The sequence below is a fragment of the Pleurodeles waltl genome, chromosome 6 (assembly GCF_031143425.1).
Source record: "Pleurodeles waltl isolate 20211129_DDA chromosome 6, aPleWal1.hap1.20221129, whole genome shotgun sequence".
NCBI classification, from domain to species: domain Eukaryota; kingdom Metazoa; phylum Chordata; class Amphibia; order Caudata; family Salamandridae; genus Pleurodeles; species Pleurodeles waltl.
This window is the reverse complement of record NC_090445.1, coordinates 90073070-90095402: the sequence shown is the minus strand read 5'-3', so window position 1 is coordinate 90095402 and position 22333 is coordinate 90073070. Positions and strand designations below refer to the sequence as shown.

General features: G+C 48.4%; 1 protein-coding gene across 1 annotated transcript in view; it reads left to right on the top strand.

Moving 5' to 3' along the window:
- CASC3 (CASC3 exon junction complex subunit) overlaps window positions 1-22333 on the top strand; it is a 352838-nt gene that overhangs the window by 198767 nt on the left and 131738 nt on the right. Inside the window, exon 10 of the mRNA XM_069237412.1 lies at window positions 1023-1115. Within this exon, the coding sequence (XP_069093513.1) occupies window positions 1023-1115 (93 nt within the window). The remainder of the gene's footprint in view (window positions 1-1022; window positions 1116-22333) is intronic.

The following is a 22333-nucleotide window of genomic DNA, read 5'->3' as shown; positions in this document are numbered from 1 at the left end:
TCCAGAGAGGGCAGAGATTTTTCTGGTGATGTAGGATTAGGAAGAAACAGCACTGAATAACTGGTCCTTTCAGGAAAACTTGTAGGCACTTTTGGCATGAACTTTAGGTTGATTCAAAGGTTGAGCTTTTCCTCACCTAATCTCTGAATGGGCTCCTTTATTGTAAATGCTTGCAACACCCCAACTATTTGCTAATGTGAGGGTAAGTAAAAGTGCAGATTTTCAGGAAAGGAACTTCAGGTATGCTTTATGGATTGACTCAAAGGGAAGCAGCATGAACTGGTTTAATATAGCGTTCAGCTCCTGAGACAAAAAAAAGACTTGGAAGTTATGTAGTTCAGTTGCTGGAAATGGTGGATGACAGCTAATATACAGAACATAGGCCAGACTAGCTGAAGAAAACTGGTCTCAATTCCACTCTTCGGCAGTAAAAAGGGAACTACTAAAGGGTATGCATCCTTCAGGGGAAGCGAAGCATACAATGCACCACTGCATGAGTGTAGAACCTGACCTGGGCTTTAAAAATAAAAAATAAAAAAATAAAAAAATAAAATTCAAAAAAATTACAATGCTATTGCTGATCTTGCTTCAGGATGGCAGGATTTTCACAGGTTGAGAAAGGAAGCGGGTATCTTTGAGCTGTAACTGATTGTGGTAGGCCATGAGCACCTTGTGTCTTCCCTGTATAGAGGTGATGTGAGGGAGTAGATGTCCAGGTTCTGGTGAGTAAAAGTAGCCTTTTCCACCAGGTTTTCTTTTCTTTTTTTCTCGCCTTTTTTGAAGGTCCCCTTTGACAGGTAGCATAGCAGTATTTAGTAGTGAGTGGTATGTTCAGCCATGACCAGGTGAGTAAATGAGATTGGAAGTGAGCTACAGTGATAACTTTACAGCTCTCCCTACAAACCGCCTTTTTGAAGCACCATATACTATAATTGAGCTCTAGGAACCTTACTTTTTTAAGGCTTGCTTGTTCTGTTGCCACGGTTTGTTGGAGTTTGAAGTCCTTTTAATTTCTTTTACAGACCAAGGACCAATCTACACTCATGGTGAGACCCCGGCTCCGCTGCCTCCTCAGAGCATGATCGTTCAGCCAGAAATGCACCTCCCTCATCCAGGTCTGTGAGTTTAAGGCTTCCATACTAGAGTTGTTCTGCAGTCTCATAGTGAATAAAATATTTTTGAGCTATCAGATGATGGGCATTACATAATCTGGTGTGGTAGGGTTTTATTGTTCAGTCAAGCTTATTAATTCCCTTGTTTGAATCAGTGTTTGTGAAAGTGGTCTTAACTGTGAGAGTTTGTGTAAGTCCAACATTTTTTTTTATACAGAATCATCTGGGGAGCACAGTGAAATCTCCTACACATAACCTGTTAGAGGAGAGTCACCCATGAGTACCCCCGTTGCAAACGAGGGCATGCTGGTTTTTACCAATCATTATGTGATTGCCCGACGCTACAGGTGGTCTGGCATGAGGACACTGGTGTAGTTGCTGAACTAGCAGAACATCCCCTATTGCCCACACCTGAATCCTGCTTGCTGGGATTTCGCACCAGGCCCATGGTGACAAACACCCTAATAGATACATAGACCGCGTTTTCTTCCTGTTCAAGAGTCTGATGGTGATGTTGCAGAAGCCGCCAGCTCCCCTGGGGCCTGCAGCACTGGCTGGCCATGCTGCTGACGTGGACAGGCGCAGAAGCTAATACCCTCAAGATGCTCAGAGATTGAAAATAAAAGGATGGGAGAATGCTTGGACTCCTATCTTATTAAAGTTGAGGAGAAAAATTACACAAGCCCACTGTGAAACACTTTCCTCTATCACCACGGAGTGATATCGCACGCACACACATAACCCACACATATGCACCCCAACCCACAAACTTCCCCCCTCCACCCCATATTTGGAAAAGACTTAGTCACCATATTGCCCTCCCTTCCCGGTGAAACAAACCTCCATGCTCATGGGATGTTGTCTCTACACCCCCAAACCACAACTCATTGCTTCTCACCAGCCCATTTACGTAACATGATTCACCCATATCAGCAGACTCCAGAGTTACCAGTTTATTAACCATGTTTATTTTACTTGCCCCTTACATAAGAACGAAGGATGCAGTGATATGCAGACAGGTCCTTCTAGTTATATTATGTATGGTTCTCCAATATTGGGTCTTTAATAGATTCAGATGCTTGAATCATTCCCCGCCTTTGAAGTGGGGGTCCCATCGTACCATACATAGCAGCACCCTTTAGAACCCTCACAACAGAGCATCTAGTCTGTCAGAGTTTTTGCCGCATGTTGTGTGATAGGAATCTCCCTGAGCTCTGCTCAGTTTTCCACAGTGTACTCAAATTTTGAGAAGATTTCTTTTCAGGTCAGAATTTATTTCTACTGTTCCAGACTCTGTTCTACGATTTCAGAACCAACCAAAAAGTGACACTTCAGGGCATGTGGGACATGTGGCAAAAAAAGGTTACACACTGATCCTCACAAAACATGCACCTGTTGTCTTCACCCGGAACATAAACCTAAGGACTGCAAGGTATGTTGCACTTTTTTTGTCAGAAAGGTCATAAGGACAGAGGGGAGGTTATTGATTTGGGTACAAAAACTAAAAGGTAAGGTGAACCCTCTGTCGGTCTGGAAGATACTGCTGTCTCCTCCAGAACGCAAAAATCCTGCAAATAGATAGATCTCTTGATAATGTGCAGCTAGGGTCACCAAAAGTCCCATCATAGGTCTTCTGGACATTCTAAAAAACCTGAGGAGCTTCCACATACCTCTAAAAAGGAGTAATTCTACTCGGAAATAGTGCATTCAGAATCTGCAACTCCTGTAAAGGTGCAGACAGCCAAAAGGTCATCCAAGTCCTTACTGTTGATGACCAAATTGCCAATAAAATACATCTAAGGTACTTATGTGTTTCTCGGCAACTTCATCTGTGTCGACAACAGCGTCAGTGGTCATTACCACATCTTCCTTTTCCTCTGTGATGTCCCCCATGTTGATATTGTCATCAGCTCTAGCTTCAACAATTATTACTTCCAGGATCCTCTTGACGATGGCCCCGTTGACCAAGAAAGTCTTGATGAAAATCGTCAAGACATCAACGACCATGACACCGTCGACGATGGCCCAGTCCACGAGACAGTTGACTGCGTCAACAATGAGAGCGCCGACGGCATGGCCGTTGACGTCAACACTGTTGACAACATAGACTAGGGACCTGTCGACAAAGGACCCGTCGACAGCACCGCCGATGGCAGCACCGCTGATGGCAACGCCATTGGCAGTGCCATTTACACCACTGATCCCTGCATCTATGATCTCTATTAAGTCAAAATCTTCTAGAGACAATCCTACCAGTACATACCCCACCTAGCAAGGTTCTGCCTTTTTCTCTTTTACATTTGTTGGATGAGGATGAGTCTGAGGATGAGGGACCCTTCGGGGTGCCATATAGTTCTTCTGAACTTCACGCAAAGTGTCAGGAGATGATAATTATGATGACTAATACTACGGGACCAATTTTACACAGGTGAACAGGAACATTACGATGAAGTCTATTCCACCTATGACCTCCAAGAACAGGGGCATTCTGTCCAGGTGCCGTTAGAGCTGGTAAACAGTCTCCAACATATGCTTCAGGACTATTGCAAGAGATTTCCTGATCCAGCATCTTCTGCACCTCCACCACCTCCACCTCCACCACCTGAACTCATCCCATCTCTGCAAATTTGTGTGGCCCTTGCTTGGCACATACTCTGCCATGGTCAGTAACTCCTCTACCCACGCTAGCAAGTACTTTAGCGGAGCCTCCAGAGGACAACCAACCTTCCTCCTGAATAGGACAGAGAAGGGGGGAAATAAGAGATTCCACTTCCATACTTAATCCAGATGTGATCTCCACCCAACCAACCTTCCTCAGAATAGGACAGAGAAGAGGGGGAAATAAGAGATTCCACTTCCATACTTCATCCAGACGTGATCTCCACCTGTGCCTCCACCAGTAGATTCATCACCAGACGGCATTGGTGGTTTCCACAATATTATGGAGAGAATATTAGAAAGATTTCAGATTCCTCTGACCACAAAACAATCTGATTACTTCCTATATGATTTCAAAGAGCCAACAAAGAAATCCACAAGGGCCATCCCCTTAGAAGATTGCATTTGGGAATAAGGAGTAAAGGCAATGAAAACCCCAGCTGTGGTGGCAGCTGTGTTGTACAGACTTGATAAGAAATACAAGGCACCAGATGATTCTCCAGTTTGGTTAATCTGGCATCCCAAGCCAGATTGTCATAAAGCAAGCAGCTAAGTGGCACTCAAGGAATCCATCAACCCCTATCACTACACTACCTGATAGAGAGGGGCGCTGACTGGACAACATCAGCAAGCGTTTTTCCACCATAGCAGCCTCTACAGTCAGTAGCCAATTCCATTGCAATACCTAGGGAATTACGACAGGCAAATGTGGTCTGAAATGGCTCAGTACCTGACCTACTGCCAGAGGAGGCCAAGAAAATTCTCTAGGATGGATGTAAGGAAATGCCTCCTTGGCATGGTTGCCCCCTGACTTTTTGCCTTTGCTGATGCTATGTTTACAATTGAAAGTGTGCTGAGGCCTGCTAACCAGGCCCCAGCACCAGTGTTCTTTCCCTAACCTGTACTTTTGTATCCACAATTGGCAGACCCTGGCATCCAGATAAGTCCCTTGTAACTGGTACTTCTAGTACCAAGGGCCCTGATGCCAAGGAAGGTCTCTAAGGGCTGCAGCATGTATTATGCCACCCTGGAGACCTCTCACTCAGCACAGACACACTGCTTGCCAGCTTGTGTGTGCTAGTGAGGACAAAACGAGTAAGTCGACATGGCACTCCCCTCAGGGTGCCATGCCAGCCTCTCACTGCCTATGCAGTATAGGTAAGACACCCCTCTAGCAGGCCTTACAGCCCTAAGGCAGGGTGCACTATACCATAGGTGAGGGTACCAGTGCATGAGCATGGTACCCCTACAGTGTCTAAACAAAACCTTAGACATTGTAAGTGCAGGGTAGCCATAAGAGTATATGGTCTGGGAGTTTGTCGAACACGAACTCCACAGCACCATAATGGCTACACTGAAAACTGGGAAGTTTGGTATCAAACTTCTCAGCACAATAAATGCACACTGATGCTAGTGTACATTTTATTGTAAAATACACCCCAGAGGGCACCTTAGAGGTGCCCCCTGAAACTTAACCGACTATCTGTGTAGGCTGACTAGTTTTAGCAGCCTGCCACAAACCGAGACATGTTGCTGGCCCCATGGGGAGAGTGCCTTTGTCACTCTGAGGCCAGTAACAAAGCCTGCACTGGGTGGAGATGCTAACACCTCCCCCAGGCAGGAATTGTCACACCTGGCGGTGAGCCTCAAAGGCTCACCTCCTTTGTGCCAACCCAGCAGGACACTCCAGCTAGTGGAGTTGCCCGCCCCCTCCGGCCAGGCCCCACTTTTTGGCGGCAAGGCCGGAGAAGATAATGAGAAAAACAAGGAGGAGTCACTGACCAGTCAGGACAGCCCCTAAGGTGTCCTGAGCTGAGGTGACTCTAACTTTTAGAAATCCTCCATCTTGCAGATGGAGGATTCCCCCAATAGGGTTAGGAATGTGACCCCCTCCCCTTGGGAGGAGGCACAAAGAGGGTGTACCCACCCTCAGGGCTAGTAGCCATTGGCTACTAACCCCCCAGACCTAAACACGCCCTTAAATTTAGTATTTAAGGGCTTCCCTGAACCTAAGAATTTAGATTCCTGCAACTACAAGAAGAAGGACTGCCCAGCTGAAAACCCCTGCAGCGGAAGACCAGAAGACGACAACTGCCTTGGCTCCAGAAACTCACCGGCCTGTCTCCTGCCTTCCAAAGATCCTGCTCCAGCGACGCCTTCCAAAGGGACCAGCGACCTCGACATCCTCTGAGGACTGCCCCTGCTTCGAAAAGACAAGAAACTCCCGAGGACAGCGGACCTGCTCCAAGAAAGGCTGCGACTCTGTTTCCAGCAGCTTTAAAGAACCCTGCAAGCTCCCCGCAAGAAGCGTGAGACTTGCAACACTGCACCCGGCGACCCCGACTCGGCTGGTGGAGATCCGACGCCTCAGGAGGGACCCCAGGACTACTCTGATACTGTGAGTACCAAAACCTGTCCCCCCTGAGCCCCCACAGCGCCGCCTGCAGAGGGAATCCCGAGGCTTCCCCTGACCGCGACTCCTTGAACCTAAAGTCCCGACGCCTGGGAGAGACCCTGCATCCGCAGCCCCCAGGACCCGAAGGACCGGACTTTCACCGGAGAAGTGACCCCCAGGAGTCCCTCTCCCTTACCCAAGTGGAGGTTTCCCCGAGGAATCCCCCCCTTACCTGCCTGCAGCGCTGAAGAGATCCCGAGATCTCTCATAGACTAACATTGCGAACCCGACGCTTGTTTCTACACTGCACCCGGCCGCCCCCGCGCCGCTGAGGGTGAAATTTCTGTGTGGGCTTGTGTCCCCCCCGGTGCCCTACAAAACCCCCCTGGTCTGCCCTCCGAAGACGCGGGTACTTACCTGCAAGCAGACCGGAACCGGGGCACCCCCTTCTCTCCATTCTAGCCTATGTGTTTTGGGCACCACTTTGAACTCTGCACCTGACCGGCCCTGAGCTGCTGATGTGGTGACTTTGGGGTTGCTCTGAACCCCCAACGGTGGGCTACCTTGGACCAAGAACTGAACCCTGTAAGTGTCCTACTTACCTGGTAAAACTAACAAAAACTTACCTCCCCCAGGAACTGTGAAAATTGCACTGTGTCCACTTTTAAAACAGCTATTTGTCAATAACTTGAAAAGTATACATGCAATTTTGATGATTTGAAGTTCCTAAAGTACTTACCTGCAATACCTTTCGAATGAGATATTACATGTAGAATTTGAACCTGTGGTTCTTAAAATAAACTAAGAAAAGATATTTTTCTATATAAAAACCTATTGGCTGGATTTGTCTCTGAGTGTGTGTACCTCATTTATTGTCTATGTGTATGTACAACAAATGCTTAACACTACTCCTTGGATAAGCCTACTGCTCGACCACACTGCCACAAAATAGAGCATTAGTATTATCTATTTTTACCACTATTTTACCTCTAAGGGGAACCCTTGGACTCTGTGCATGCTATTCCTTACTTTGAAATAGCACATACAGAGCCAACTTCCTACAATGGAGAAAGAGCATCTGTAAGGAAATGCCTCCTTGGCATGGTTGCCCCCTGACTTTTTGCCTTTGCTGATGCTATGTTTACAATTGAAAGTGTGCTGAGGCCTGCTAACCAGGCCCCAGCACCAGTGTTCTTTCCCTAACCTGTACTTTTGTATCCACAATTGGCAGACCCTGGCATCCAGATAAGTCCCTTGTAACTGGTACTTCTAGTACCAAGGGCCCTGATGCCAAGGAAGGTCTCTAAGGGCTGCAGCATGTCTTATGCCACCCTGGAGACCTCTCACTCAGCACAGACACACTGCTTGCCAGCTTGTGTGTGCTAGTGAGGACAAAACGAGTAAGTCGACATGGCACTCCCCTCAGGGTGCCATGCCAGCCTCTCACTGCCTATGCAGTATAGGTAAGACACCCCTCTAGCAGGCCTTACAGCCCTAAGGCAGGGTGCACTATACCATAGGTGAGGGTACCAGTGCATGAGCATGGTACCCCTACAGTGTCTAAACAAAACCTTAGACATTGTAAGTGCAGGGTAGCCATAAGAGTATATGGTCTGGGAGTTTGTCAAACACGAACTCCACAGCACCATAATGGCTACACTGAAAACTGGGAAGTTTGGTATCAAACTTCTCAGCACAATAAATGCACACTGATGCCAGTGTACATTTTATTGTAAAATACACCACAGAGGGCACCTTAGAGGTGCCCCCTGAAACTTAACCGACTATCTGTGTAGGCTGACTAGTTTTATCAGCCTGCCACAAACCGAGACATGTTGCTGGCCCCATGGGGAGAGTGCCTTTGTCACTCTGAGGCCAGTAACAAAGCCTGCACTGGGTGGAGATGCTAACACCTCTCCCAGGCAGGAATTGTCACACCTGGCGGTGAGCCTCAAAGGCTCACCTCCTTTGTGCCAACCCAGCAGGACACTCCAGCTAGTGGAGTTGCCCGCCCCCTCCGGCCAGGCCCCACTTTTGGCGGCAAGGCCGGAGAAAATAATGAGAAAAACAAGGAGGAGTCACTGGCCAGTCAGGACAGCCCCTAAGGTGTCCTGAGCTGAGGTGACTCTAACTTTTAGAAATCCTCCATCTTGCAGATGGAGGATTCCCCCAATAGGGTTAGGATTGTGACCCCCTCCCCTTGGGAGGAGGCACAAAGAGGGTGTACCCACCCTCAGGGCTAGTAGCCATTGGCTACTAACCCCCCAGACCTAAACACGCCCTTAAATTTAGTATTTAAGGGCTACCCTGAACCCTAGAAAATTAGATTCCTGCAACTACAAGAAGAAGGACTGCCTAGCTGAAAACCCCTGCAGCGGAAGACCAGAAGACGACAACTGCCTTGGCTCCAGAAACTCACCGGCCTGTCTCCTGCCTTCCAAAGATCCTGCTCCAGCGACGCCTTCCGAAGGGACCAGCGACCTCGACACCCTCTGAGGACTGCCCCTGCTTCGAAAAGACAAGAAACTCCCGAGGACAGCGGACCTGCTCCAAGAAAAGCTGCAACTTTGTTTCCAGCAGCTTTAAAGAACCCTGCAAGCTCCCCGCAAGAAGCGTGAGACTTGCAACACTGCACCCGGCGACCCCGACTCGACTGGTGGAGATCCGACGCCTCAGGAGGGACCCCAGGACTACTCTGATACTGTGAGTACCAAAACCTGTCCCCCCTGAGCCCCCACAGCGCCGCCTGCAGAGGGAATCCCGAGGCTTCCCCTGACCGCGACTCTTTGAACCTAAAGTCCCGACGCCTGGGAGAGACCCTGCACCCGCAGCCCCCAGGACCTGAAGGACCGGACTTTCACTGGAGAAGTGACCCCCAGGAGTCCCTCTCCCTTGCCCAAGTGGAGGTTTCCCCGAGGAATTCCCCCCTTGCCTGCCTGCAGCGCTGAAGAGATCCCGAGGTCTCTCATAGACTAACATTGCGAACCCGACGCTTGTTTCTACACTGCACCCGGCCGCCCCCGCGCCGCTGAGGGTGAAATTCCTGTGTGGACTCGTGTCCCCCCCGGTGCCCTACAAAACCCCCCTGGTCTGCCCTCCGAAGACGCGGGTACTTACCTGCAAGCAGACCGGAACCGGGGCACCCCCTTCTCTCCATTCTAGCCTATGTGTTTTGGGCACCACTTTGAACTCTGCACCTGACCGGCCCTGAGCTGCTGGTGTGGTGACTTTGGGGTTGCTCTGAACCCCCAACGGTGGGCTACCTTGGACCAAGAACTGAACCCTGTAAGTGTCTTACTTACCTGGTAAAACTAATCAAAACTTACCTCCCCTAGGAACTGTGAAAATTGCACTAAGTGTCCACTTTTAAAACAGCTATTTGTCAATAACTTGAAAAGTATACATGCAATTTTGATGATTTAAAGTTCCTAAAGTACTTACCTGCAATACCTTTCGAATGAGATATTACATGTAGAATTTGAACCTGTGGTTCTTAAAATAAACTAAGAAAAGATATTTTTCTATATAAAAACCTATTGGCTGGATTTGTCTCTGAGTGTGTGTACCTCATTTATTGTCTATGTGTATGTACAACAAATGCTTAACACTACTCCTTGGATAAGCCTACTGCTCGACCACACTACCACAAAATAGAGCATTAGTATTATCTATTTTTACCACTATTTTACCTCTAAGGGGAACCCTTGGACTCTGTGCATGCTATTCCTTACTTTGAAATAGCACATACAGAGCCAACTTCCTACATTGGTGGATCAGCGGTGGGGTACAAGACTTTGCATTTGCTGGACTACTCAGCCAATACCTGATCACACGACAAATTCCAAAATTGTCATTAGAAGTTGATTTTTGCAATTTGAAAAGTTTTCTAAATTCTTAAAAGACCTGCTAGGGCCTTGTGTTAGATCCTGTTTAGCATTTCTTTTAGAGTTTAAAAGTTTGTAAAAGTTTGAATTAGATTCTAGAACCAGTTTTAGTTTCTTAAAAAGTATTCCAACTTTTAGAAGCATAATGTCTAGCACAGATGTGAATGTGGTGGAACTCGACACCACACCTTACCTCCATCTACAGATGAGAGAGCTAAGGTCACTCTGTAAACTAAAGAAAATAGCAATGGGCCCCAAACCTACCAAAGTACAGCTCCAGGAGCTTTTGGCAGAGTTTGAAAAGGCCAACCCCTCTGAGGATGGCAACTCAGAGGATGAAGATAGTGACTTGGAGGGAAATTCCCCCCCTCCAGTCCTACTTAGGGAGAGCAGGGCTTCTCAAGCCCTGACTCCACAAATAATAGTCAGAGATGCTGGTTCCCTCACAGGAGGGACCAACAACTCTGAAATCACTGAGGATAACTCCAGTGAAGAGGACATCCAGTTAGCCAGGATGGCCAAAAGATTGGCTTTGGAAAGACAGATCCTAGCCATAGAGAGGGAAAGACAAGAGATGGGCCTAGGACCCATCAATGGTGGCAGCAACATAAATAGGGTCAGAGATTCTCCTGACATGTTGAAAATCCCCAAAGGGATTGTAACTAAATATGAAGATGGTGATGACATCACCAAATGGTTCACAGCTTTTGAGAGGGCTTGTGTAACCAGAAAAGTGAACAGATCTCACTGGGGTGCTCTCCTTTGGGAAATGTTCACAGGAAAGTGTAGGGATAGACTCCTCACACTCTCTGGACAAGATGCAGAATCTTATGACCTCATGAAGGGTACCCTGATTGAGGGCTTTGGATTCTCCACTGAGGAGTACAGGATTAGGTTCAGGGGGGCTCAAAAATCCTCGAGCCAGACCTGGGTTGACTTTGTTGACTACTCAGTGAAAACACTAGATGGTTGGATTCAAGGCAGTGGGGTAAGTAATTATGATGGGCTGTACAATTTATTTGTGAAAGAACACCTGTTAAGTAATTGTTTCAATGATAAACTGCATCAGCATCTGGTAGACCTAGGACCAATTTCTCCCCAAGAATTGGGAAAGAAGGCGGACCATTGGGTCAAGACAAGGGTGTCCAAGACTTCAACAGGGGGTGACCAAAAGAAAGGGGTCACAAAGACTCCCCAGCAGAAGGGTGATGAGACAACCAAAACTAAAAATAGTAAAGAGTCTTCTACAGGCCCCCAAAAACCTGCACAGGAGGGTGGGCCCAGAGCCTCTTCACAAAACAATGGGTACAAGGGTAAAAACTTTGATCCCAAAAAGGCCTGGTGTCATAGCTGTAAACAGCATGGACACCAAACTGGAGACAAGGCCTGTCCCAAGAAAGGTTCCACTCCAAACTCCCATCCAGGTAACACTGGTATGGCTAGTCTCCAAGTGGGATCAACAGTGTGCCCAGAGCAAATCAGGGTCCACACTGAAGCTACTCTAGTTTCTGAGGGTGGGGTGGATTTAGCCACACTAGCTGTCTGGCCGCCTAACATGCAAAAATACAGACAGCAACTCTTAATTAATGGGACTAGAATAGAGGGCCTGAGGGATACAGGTGCCAGTGTCACCATGGTGACAGAGAAACTGGTTTCCCCTGGCCAATACCTGACTGGAAAAACTTACACAGTCACCAACGCTGACAATCAGAGAAAAGTACATCCCATGGCAATGGTTACTTTAGAATGGGGAGGGGTCAATGGCCTGAAACAGGTGGTGGTCTCCTCAAATATCCCAGTGGACTGTCTGCTTGGAAATGACCTGGAGTCCTCAGCATGGGCTGAGGTAGAACTAAAAACCCATGCAGCAATGCTGGGTATCCCTGAACTGGTGTGTGTGAAAACAAGAGCACAATGCAAGGCACAGGGTGAAAAAGTAGAGCTGGAGTCTGGAAAAATGGCCCAACCTACCAAGAGAACAGGAAAGTCAGTTGGGAAACCAACTGCAACACAGCAAAAGAAAGGGAACCTCTCTTCTCAGGAAGAAGTTCTGCCCTCTGAGGGAACTGAGCCTTTGGAACTTGAACCTTATCAGGTTGAGCTCTTAGGCCCAGGGGGACCCTCAAGGGAAGAGCTGTGTAAGGGACAAGAAACCTGTCCCTCTCTTGAAGGCCTTAGGCAGCAAGCTGCTGAAGAGTCCAAGGGCAAGAAAAATGGAACACATAGGGTCTATTGGGAAGATGGGCTCCTGTACACTGAGGCCAGAGACCCCAAACCTGGTACCACTAGGAGAGTGGTAGTGCCTCAGCTGTTCAGAGAGTTCATCCTAACATTGGCCCATGACATTCCCCTTGCTGGACATTTGGGACAAACCAAGACGTGGGAGAGGTTAGTCAACCACTTCTACTGGCCCAATATGTCCAACATGGTTAAGGAGTTTTGCCTCTCCTGCCCCACCTGTCAAGCCAGTGGTAAGACAGGTGGGCACCCAAAGGCCCCCCTCATTCCACTTCCAGTGGTGGGGGTGCCCTTTGAAAGAGTGGGTGTGGACATAGTTGGTCCACTGGAACCTCCCACCGCCTCAGGAAATATGTATATCCTGGTAGTAGTGGATCATGCTACCAGGTATCCTGAAGCTATTCCCCTTAGGTCGACTACTGCCCCTGCAGTAGCCAAGGCCCTCATTGGTATCTTTACCAGAGTGGGTTTCCCTAAGGAGGTGGTGTCTGACAGAGGTACCAACTTCATGTCAGCATACCTAAAGCACATGTGGAATGAGTGTGGAGTGACTTATAAATTCACTACACCTTACCATCCACAAACTAATGGCTTAGTTGAGAGATTCAACAAGACATTAAAAGGCATGATCATGGGGCTCCCAGAAAAACTCAAAAGGAGATGGGATGTCCTCCTGCCATGTCTGCTTTTCGCTTACAGGGAGGTACCACAGAAGGGAGTAGGGTTCTCACCCTTTGAACTTCTGTTTGGTCATCCTGTAAGGGGACCACTTGCCCTTGTTAAAGAAGGCTGGGAGAGACCTCTCCATGAGCCTAAACAGGACATAGTGGACTATGTACTTGGCCTTCGCTCTAGAATGGCAGAGTACATGGAAAAGGCAACCAAAAACCTTGAGGCCAGCCAACAGCTCCAGAAGTTTTGGTATGACCAAAAGGCTGCACTGGTTGAGTTCCAACCAGGGCAGAAAGTCTGGGTTCTGGAGCCTGTGGCTCCCAGGGCACTCCAGGACAAATGGAGTGGCCCTTACCCAGTACTAGAGAGGAAGAGTCAGGTCACCTACTTGGTGGACCTGGGCACAAGCAGGAGCCCCAAAAGGGTGATCCATGTAAACCGCCTTAAGCTCTTCCACGACAGGGCTGATGTCAATCTGTTGATGGTAACAGATGAGGATCAGGAGGCAGAGAGTGAACCTCTCCCTGATCTTCTGTCATCAGACCCAAAAGATGGTACAGTAGATGGAGTGATCTACTCAGACACCCTCTCTGGCCAACAGCAAGCTGATTGTAGGAGAGTCCTACAACAGTTTCCTGAACTCTTCTCCTTAACCCCTGGTCAGACACACCTGTGTACCCATGATGTGGACACAGGAGACAGCATGCCTGTCAAGAACAAAATCTTTAGACAGTCTGACCATGTTAAGGAAAGCATCAAGGTGGAAGTCCACAAGATGCTGGAATTGGGAGTCATTGAGCGCTCTGACAGCCCCTGGGCTAGCCCAGTGGTCTTAGTCCCCAAACCTCACACCACAGATGGAAAGAAAGAGATGAGGTTTTGTGTGGACTACAGAGGGCTCAATTCTGTCACCAAGACAGATGCTCATCCAATTCCAAGAGCTGATGAGCTCATTGATAAATTAGGTGCTGCCAAATTTCTAAGTACCTTTGACTTAACAGCAGGGTACTGGCAAATAAAAATGGCACCTGGAGCAAAAGAAAAGACAGCATTCTCCACACCTGATGGGCATTATCAGTTTACTGTTATGCCCTTTGGTTTAAAGAATGCCCCTGCCACCTTCCAAAGGTTGGTGAATCAAGTCCTTGCTGGCTTGGAGTCCTTTAGCACAGCTTATCTTGATGATATTGCTGTCTTTAGCTCCACCTGGCAGGATCACCTGGTCCACCTGAGGAAGGTTTTGAAGGCTCTGCAATCTGCAGGCCTCTCTATCAAGGCATCCAAATGCCAGATAGGGCAGGGAACTGTGGTTTACTTGGGACACCTTGTAGGTGGAGGCCAAGTTCAGCCACTCCAACCCAAGATCCAGACTATTCTGGACTGGGTAGCTCCAAAAACCCAGACTCAAGTCAGGGCATTCCTTGGCTTGACTGGGTACTACAGGAGGTTTGTGAAGGGGTATGGATCCATTGTGACAGCCCTCACTGAGCTCACCTCCAAGAAAATGCCCAAGAAAGTGAACTGGACTGTGGACTGCCAACAGGCCTTTGACACCCTGAAACAGGCAATGTGCTCAGCACCAGTTCTCAAAGCTCCAGATTATTCTAAGCAGTTCATTGTGCAGACTGATGCCTCTGAACATGGGATAGGGGCAGTTTTGTCCCAAACAAATGATGATGGCCTTGACCAGCCTGTTGCTTTCATTAGCAGGAGGTTACTCCCCAGGGAGCAGCGTTGGAGTGCCATTGAGAGGGAGGCCTTTGCTGTGGTCTGGTCCCTGAAGAAGCTGAGACCATACCTCTTTGGGACTCACTTCCTAGTTCAAACTGACCACAGACCTCTCAAATGGCTGATGCAAATGAAAGGTGAAAATCCTAAACTGTTGAGGTGGTCCATCTCCCTACAGGGAATGGACTTTATAGTGGAACACAGACCTGGGACTGCCCATGCCAATGCAGATGGCCTTTCCAGGTTCTTCCACTTAGAAAATGAAGACTCTCTTGGGAAAGGTTAGTCTCATCCTCTTTCGTTTGGGGGGGGGTTGTGTAAGGAAATGCCTCCTTGGCATGGTTGCCCCCTGACTTTTTGCCTTTGCTGATGCTATGTTTACAATTGAAAGTGTGCTGAGGCCTGCTAACCAGGCCCCAGCACCAGTGTTCTTTCCCTAACCTGTACTTTTGTATCCACAATTGGCAGACCCTGGCATCCAGATAAGTCCCTTGTAACTGGTACTTCTAGTACCAAGGGCCCTGATGCCAAGGAAGGTCTCTAAGGGCTGCAGCATGTCTTATGCCACCCTGGAGACCTCTCACTCAGCACAGACACACTGCTTGCCAGCTTGTGTGTGCTAGTGAGGACAAAACGAGTAAGTCGACATGGCACTCCCCTCAGGGTGCCATGCCAGCCTCTCACTGCCTATGCAGTATAGGTAAGACACCCCTCTAGCAGGCCTTACAGCCCTAAGGCAGGGTGCACTATACCATAGGTGAGGGTACCAGTGCATGAGCATGGTACCCCTACAGTGTCTAAACAAAACCTTAGACATTGTAAGTGCAGGGTAGCCATAAGAGTATATGGTCTGGGAGTTTGTCAAACACGAACTCCACAGCACCATAATGGCTACACTGAAAACTGGGAAGTTTGGTATCAAACTTCTCAGCACAATAAATGCACACTGATGCCAGTGTACATTTTATTGTAAAATACACCACAGAGGGCACCTTAGAGGTGCCCCCTGAAACTTAACCGACTATCTGTGTAGGCTGACTAGTTTTATCAGCCTGCCACAAACCGAGACATGTTGCTGGCCCCATGGGGAGAGTGCCTTTGTCACTCTGAGGCCAGTAACAAAGCCTGCACTGGGTGGAGATGCTAACACCTCTCCCAGGCAGGAATTGTCACACCTGGCGGTGAGCCTCAAAGGCTCACCTCCTTTGTGCCAACCCAGCAGGACACTCCAGCTAGTGGAGTTGCCCGCCCCCTCCGGCCAGGCCCCACTTTTGGCGGCAAGGCCGGAGAAAATAATGAGAAAAACAAGGAGGAGTCACTGGCCAGTCAGGACAGCCCCTAAGGTGTCCTGAGCTGAGGTGACTCTAACTTTTAGAAATCCTCCATCTTGCAGATGGAGGATTCCCCCAATAGGGTTAGGATTGTGACCCCCTCCCCTTGGGAGGAGGCACAAAGAGGGTGTACCCACCCTCAGGGCTAGTAGCCATTGGCTACTAACCCCCCAGACCTAAACACGCCCTTAAATTTAGTATTTAAGGGCTACCCTGAACCCTAGAAAATTAGATTCCTGCAACTACAAGAAGAAGGACTGCCTAGCTGAAAACCCCTGCAGCGGAAGACCAGAAGACGACAACTGCCTTGGCTCCAGAAACTCACCGGCCTGTCTCCTGCCTTCCAAAGATCCTGCTCCAGCGACGCCTTCCGAAGGGACCAGCGACCTCGACACCCTCTGAGGACTGCCCCTGCTTCGAAAAGACAAGAAACTCCCGAGGACAGCGGACCTGCTCCAAGAAAAGCTGCAACTTTGTTTCCAGCAGCTTTAAAGAACCCTGCAAGCTCCCCGCAAGAAGCGTGAGACTTGCAACACTGCACCCGGCGACCCCGACTCGACTGGTGGAGATCCGACGCCTCAGGAGGGACCCCAGGACTACTCTGATACTGTGAGTACCAAAACCTGTCCCCCCTGAGCCCCCACAGCGCCGCCTGCAGAGGGAATCCCGAGGCTTCCCCTGACCGCGACTCTTTGAACCTAAAGTCCCGACGCCTGGGAGAGACCCTGCACCCGCAGCCCCCAGGACCTGAAGGACCGGACTTTCACTGGAGAAGTGACCCCCAGGAGTCCCTCTCCCTTGCCCAAGTGGAGGTTTCCCCGAGGAATTCCCCCCTTGCCTGCCTGCAGCGCTGAAGAGATCCCGAGGTCTCTCATAGACTAACATTGCGAACCCGACGCTTGTTTCTACACTGCACCCGGCCGCCCCCGCGCCGCTGAGGGTGAAATTCCTGTGTGGACTCGTGTCCCCCCCGGTGCCCTACAAAACCCCCCTGGTCTGCCCTCCGAAGACGCGGGTACTTACCTGCAAGCAGACCGGAACCGGGGCACCCCCTTCTCTCCATTCTAGCCTATGTGTTTTGGGCACCACTTTGAACTCTGCACCTGACCGGCCCTGAGCTGCTGGTGTGGTGACTTTGGGGTTGCTCTGAACCCCCAACGGTGGGCTACCTTGGACCAAGAACTGAACCCTGTAAGTGTCTTACTTACCTGGTAAAACTAATCAAAACTTACCTCCCCTAGGAACTGTGAAAATTGCACTAAGTGTCCACTTTTAAAACAGCTATTTGTCAATAACTTGAAAAGTATACATGCAATTTTGATGATTTAAAGTTCCTAAAGTACTTACCTGCAATACCTTTCGAATGAGATATTACATGTAGAATTTGAACCTGTGGTTCTTAAAATAAACTAAGAAAAGATATTTTTCTATATAAAAACCTATTGGCTGGATTTGTCTCTGAGTGTGTGTACCTCATTTATTGTCTATGTGTATGTACAACAAATGCTTAACACTACTCCTTGGATAAGCCTACTGCTCGACCACACTACCACAAAATAGAGCATTAGTATTATCTATTTTTACCACTATTTTACCTCTAAGGGGAACCCTTGGACTCTGTGCATGCTATTCCTTACTTTGAAATAGCACATACAGAGCCAACTTCCTACAGCATCTGTGGAATTTGATTGTGCCATTGACATCCCCTTCACAGGATTTAGGCTGTTTATGGTAGCAGCGGTACTCCACAGGCAAGGTTGGCTGAAAGCAACAACTTTCAGACCTGAAATCCAGAGCAAGAACCTGGATATGCCATATGATGGCAAAGCTCTCTCCTGCAAGCATGTCTACAGTGCACTCCAAATCATCAAGTCAGATACATACACTGCCAAGTCCTTGGCCCCTTACAGATTGCCAGACAGCCCTTTCGAGGAACAAGAGGAAGGGGTTTCATCTTGTTTCGAGTGGGATAGCAACCTTACAAATGGCAATCCTTTCAAGGACAATATCACCCGCAGTAACCACAGCAATATCAGTACCAACTCCAGTGGCATACAAGTAGCCAACAAGAGGAAAACCATCTTCAGGAGGCAGAGATTCCACAAGGAAAGTGACCTCTTCATGGTGCCAGTTACTTTCCCCAACTTCAAAAAGCAACTTGGAGGCCGAATATCCCATTTTCTTCCACAATGGTCCAAAATAACAATGGACAGATGAGTCCTAGACATCGTAGCTGAAGGGCACACCCTCAGATGTATCACCGAGCCTCTGAATATTCCCTCTGAAAGGCTTCCTCCTCCTCATCTGAGACCTCTGCTGGAGATTTCAACCATGCTGGGAAAGGGGGCAATAGAAGTGGTCCCCCAGACTTGGAGGGGAACGGGTTTCATCCTGATACTGAAAGTCAGGAGACTCGCGCTGTCGCAGATCTTCAGAAGCTCAAAAAATACCTAAGAAAACAGTCCTTTTGCATGGTCACCCTACAAGATATTTCACATCCTTCTCAGTCATGAGGATCATATGACATCCGTAGACCTCCATGAAGCATACTTTCACATCCCAATTCACCAAAAACATCAGATACCTAAACTTCAAAGTGGCTGCCACCCATTACCAATACAGAGTCCTCTCCTTTAGACTCAAATTGGCTCCCCGCATCTTAACCAAGTGTTTGACCCAGTGGTGGCTTATTTGAGACAGAAAGGGGTCCAGGTATTCCCATACCTGGACGATTGGTTAATAAAGGCGTCCACATCTCAACAAGCCATAACAGAAGTGGAGAAGTGTGGCACAATGTTTAAAGAGGCAGACCCTGATGCAGAGATCTGGCCCGGGACCAGGGTTCAATTCCTGCCTTGGCGGTTCTTGGACAGGATATTTCTCACCTCAGTGCCTAATCTAATTCATGGGTCTCACTCTGCAACTCTGGGCAATAGCTTGCTTAATCTCCACAACGGCCCCAACAGCCCTGGGATGCCTGGCTTCACCTTGGGGGTTTCCCAGGAGTGGGCAGCTCACAGGGAAAAGCCAGGAGGGGTTCCACAGTGGTATGCGTTCAGCGCCTCGATAACTTAGGGTCGGAGTGCGCTTTACAAGTACGAATTTACATTTACATTACCTTACAACAGAAACTTCCCTTTGTCTCTCACTTATCAAGACGCTGGGTCTCAGTCAGCATGACAAATCTCGTCTCACTCCCACAAATATTTTAACTTTCTTGGGAGATGTTCTGGACACCATGCAGAACAAAGCATTCGCATCTTAAGAACATTGAAACAGAATACAGCAACTGGCTCAATGACTAAGCTAAAAAAAAGTCTGTTTCAGTGAGACTGTACAAGTCAGTCCTGGGGTTGTTGTCCTCTTGCATTCCTTTGATACCAAATTGACGGCTTCACATGCATCCTCTGCAGGTTGAGTTAGACAAGCAATAGGAGCAAGTGAATGGATCCTTTGTCATTCGGATCACTCCAACCATGGTAACATCCATGAAATGGTGTACTTAGAGTGGCAACATCGCCAAAGGTCTCACATTCCTCTCCCCAGTTTCAGACTTTGTTATAATAACAGTTCGCTTCCCTTAACACTGTGCACCACTCCGGTGGGGGGGGAAGTGTTACAAACTTTATTCACGAGTGGTGTGGTATAACAAAAGACAAATGGGTGCTCAACATTGTCGAGAATGGGTACTCTCTTCTTTTCCGGCAACCTCCACTGCACTTCCCACCAACCAAGTGCAATCCGTCTCACGTCAGCCTATTGCGCAAAGAGGCTCACGCCCTTTTACGAAATAAAGCAATAGAAAAAGTTCCACTCGCGCACAGAGGGAAGGGGGTTTACTCCTGTTATTTTCTGGTAGCGAAAAAAGGCCGAGAGGGTGTTTTCGGACCGATTCTGGACTTATGACTACTGAACAAGTACATAATAAAGCAAAAGTTCAGGATGCTGGCCCTTCACCAGATTTTCCCTCAGCTACATCAGGGGGACTGGATGTGCTCCATCGACCTGCAGGATGCGTACTTTCACATCATGATCGTTCCCAAGCATCGGAAATTCCTGCGCTTCCGGATAGCCTCACAGCGCTATCAGTTCAAGGTGCTACCATTCGGCCTGAAATCTGCCCCTCGTGTTTTCTCAAAATGCGTAGCAGTGGTAGCGGCACATCTACGAAAGCAAAAAATCTTCATTTTCCCATACCTAGACGACTAGCTACTGAAAGCCTCCTCTCCGGAACAGGCAAGAAGCCATCGGGACATTGTGCTCAAGGTTTTCGGGTCTCTAGGTCTTCAAGTCAACTACCAAAAGTCCACCATGATTCCAACACAGAACCTCCACTTCCTGGGAGCAATACTAGACACAGAGCTCGAAAGAGTGTATCCTTCGGAAGAACGACTATTATCAATAAAGAAAAAGTGTCAAGACCTGTTGAAGTTCGACGCACCTACGTCCCGTCAGGTGACATCTCTACTGGGCTCCATGGCATCATGCATTTTCATTGTCCCGAATGCCAGGCTACATATGAGGCACCTCCAAGAGGCGTTGGAAAACAACTGGAACCAAAGGACAGGCCGCTGGGAGGACAGAGTGCGGCTGCCGATAGCAGCACAACAGTCATTACAATGGTGGATGCACAGACCTCACCTGTCAGTAGGAGCTCCGTTTCACCAGGTAATTCCATCCGACACTCTGGTAACGGTTGCGACTCTTCAGGGATGGGGGGGGCTCATCTAGGTCCCCTTCAAGCTCGGGGCCTGTGGTCCGACAACGAAAGGAAGTACCACATCAATCTGCTGGAGCTCAGAGCGGTCCATCTGGCTCTCAAGTCTTTTGCTCCATCGATTCAGGGGAAATCTCTCCTAATACAAACTGACGATACGACCACAATGTATTTGAACAGGCAAGGGGGAACGAGATCCCTACCCCTATCTCGGGAGTCTCAAACAATCTGGCATTGGCTCCTGGCGAGAGGAATGTCGCTTACAGCGGTTCACCTACCAGGTCAACAAAACGTGGAAGCAGATTTCCTGAGCAGACACCTCGAGGACGCCTACGATTGGGTCCTGCACGACAAAGTCGTCAGACATCTTTGCTCAATGGGGTCGGCCTCAATTGGATTTCTTTGCAGATGAGGTAAACAGGAAATGCCCAGACTTCGCGTCCAGGTTCTACCGTCCGGGATCTCGAGGGAATGCCCTGTTGATCGACTGGTCAGGGATATTTCTCTACGCTTTTCCACCGATCCCCCTCATACCGGCAGTGATCAACAAACTTTACAGATCCAGCACCAGAATGATTCTCATAGCTCTGCAATGGCCCCGTCAGTTCTGGTACACAGATCTCCTCAACCTATCAGAACAACCTCACAGGAGGCTGCCGTGCAGACCGGATCTTCTTTGCAAGATGGAGGGTAGGGTACTTCACCCCAACCTACCCTCTATGAGCTTGACAGCATGGCTCCTGAATTCCTGCAGTATGGGCACCTAGGGCTCTCGCAGGAGTGCATGAACATCTTGAAGGAGTCCAGACGACCTTCCATGCAGCGTTCTTACGCGTTCAAGTGGAAGAGATTCTACATATGGTGCTGTCAGCAAGGTACGAATCCCATACGGGCTCAGGAGGAGGTCCTACTGTCTTACTTACTCCATTTGGCAAAATCCGGTCAGCGGGTTTCATCTATTGAGGTACATTTATCTGCCATTACAACCTATCGTAAGTCACCTTCTCAGGAATCCTTCTTTACGAAACCAGTAATCAAGGATTTCTTAGAAGGTTTGAAAAAAGTTTTTCCGCCCATTCGGAAACCCTCCCCTCCATGGGAGCTGAACATAGTACTATCAAAACTTATGGGCCCTACTTTTGAACCTATACACAAAGCCTCTTTGCAACACCTTACGTGGAAGACATCTTTTTTGGTAGCCATTACTTCCGCAAGGAGGGTCAGTGAAATTCAGGCTTTGTCCTCCAAAGAACCGTACACAGTCTTTCACGACAATAGTGGTTCTGCGAACTCACCCATCATTCCTACCGAAGGTGGTGTCAGAATTCCACATCAATCAGACTATTTCTCTACCAACTTTTTTCCCCAATCCGGAGACTCCGACGGAGAAAGCGTTGCACTCCCTAGATCTGAAAAGAGTGCTAAAATTTTATTTGGATAAAACCAAGCTGATTAGACATTCCAACCACTTTTTTATAAATTATGGTCATTTGAGAGCAGGAAAGGCAGCATCAAAACGAACCATATCAAGATGGATAGTTTCTTGTATTGTTAATGCATACCAGTTGGCTAACAAACAACTACTTGCTAGACCTAAA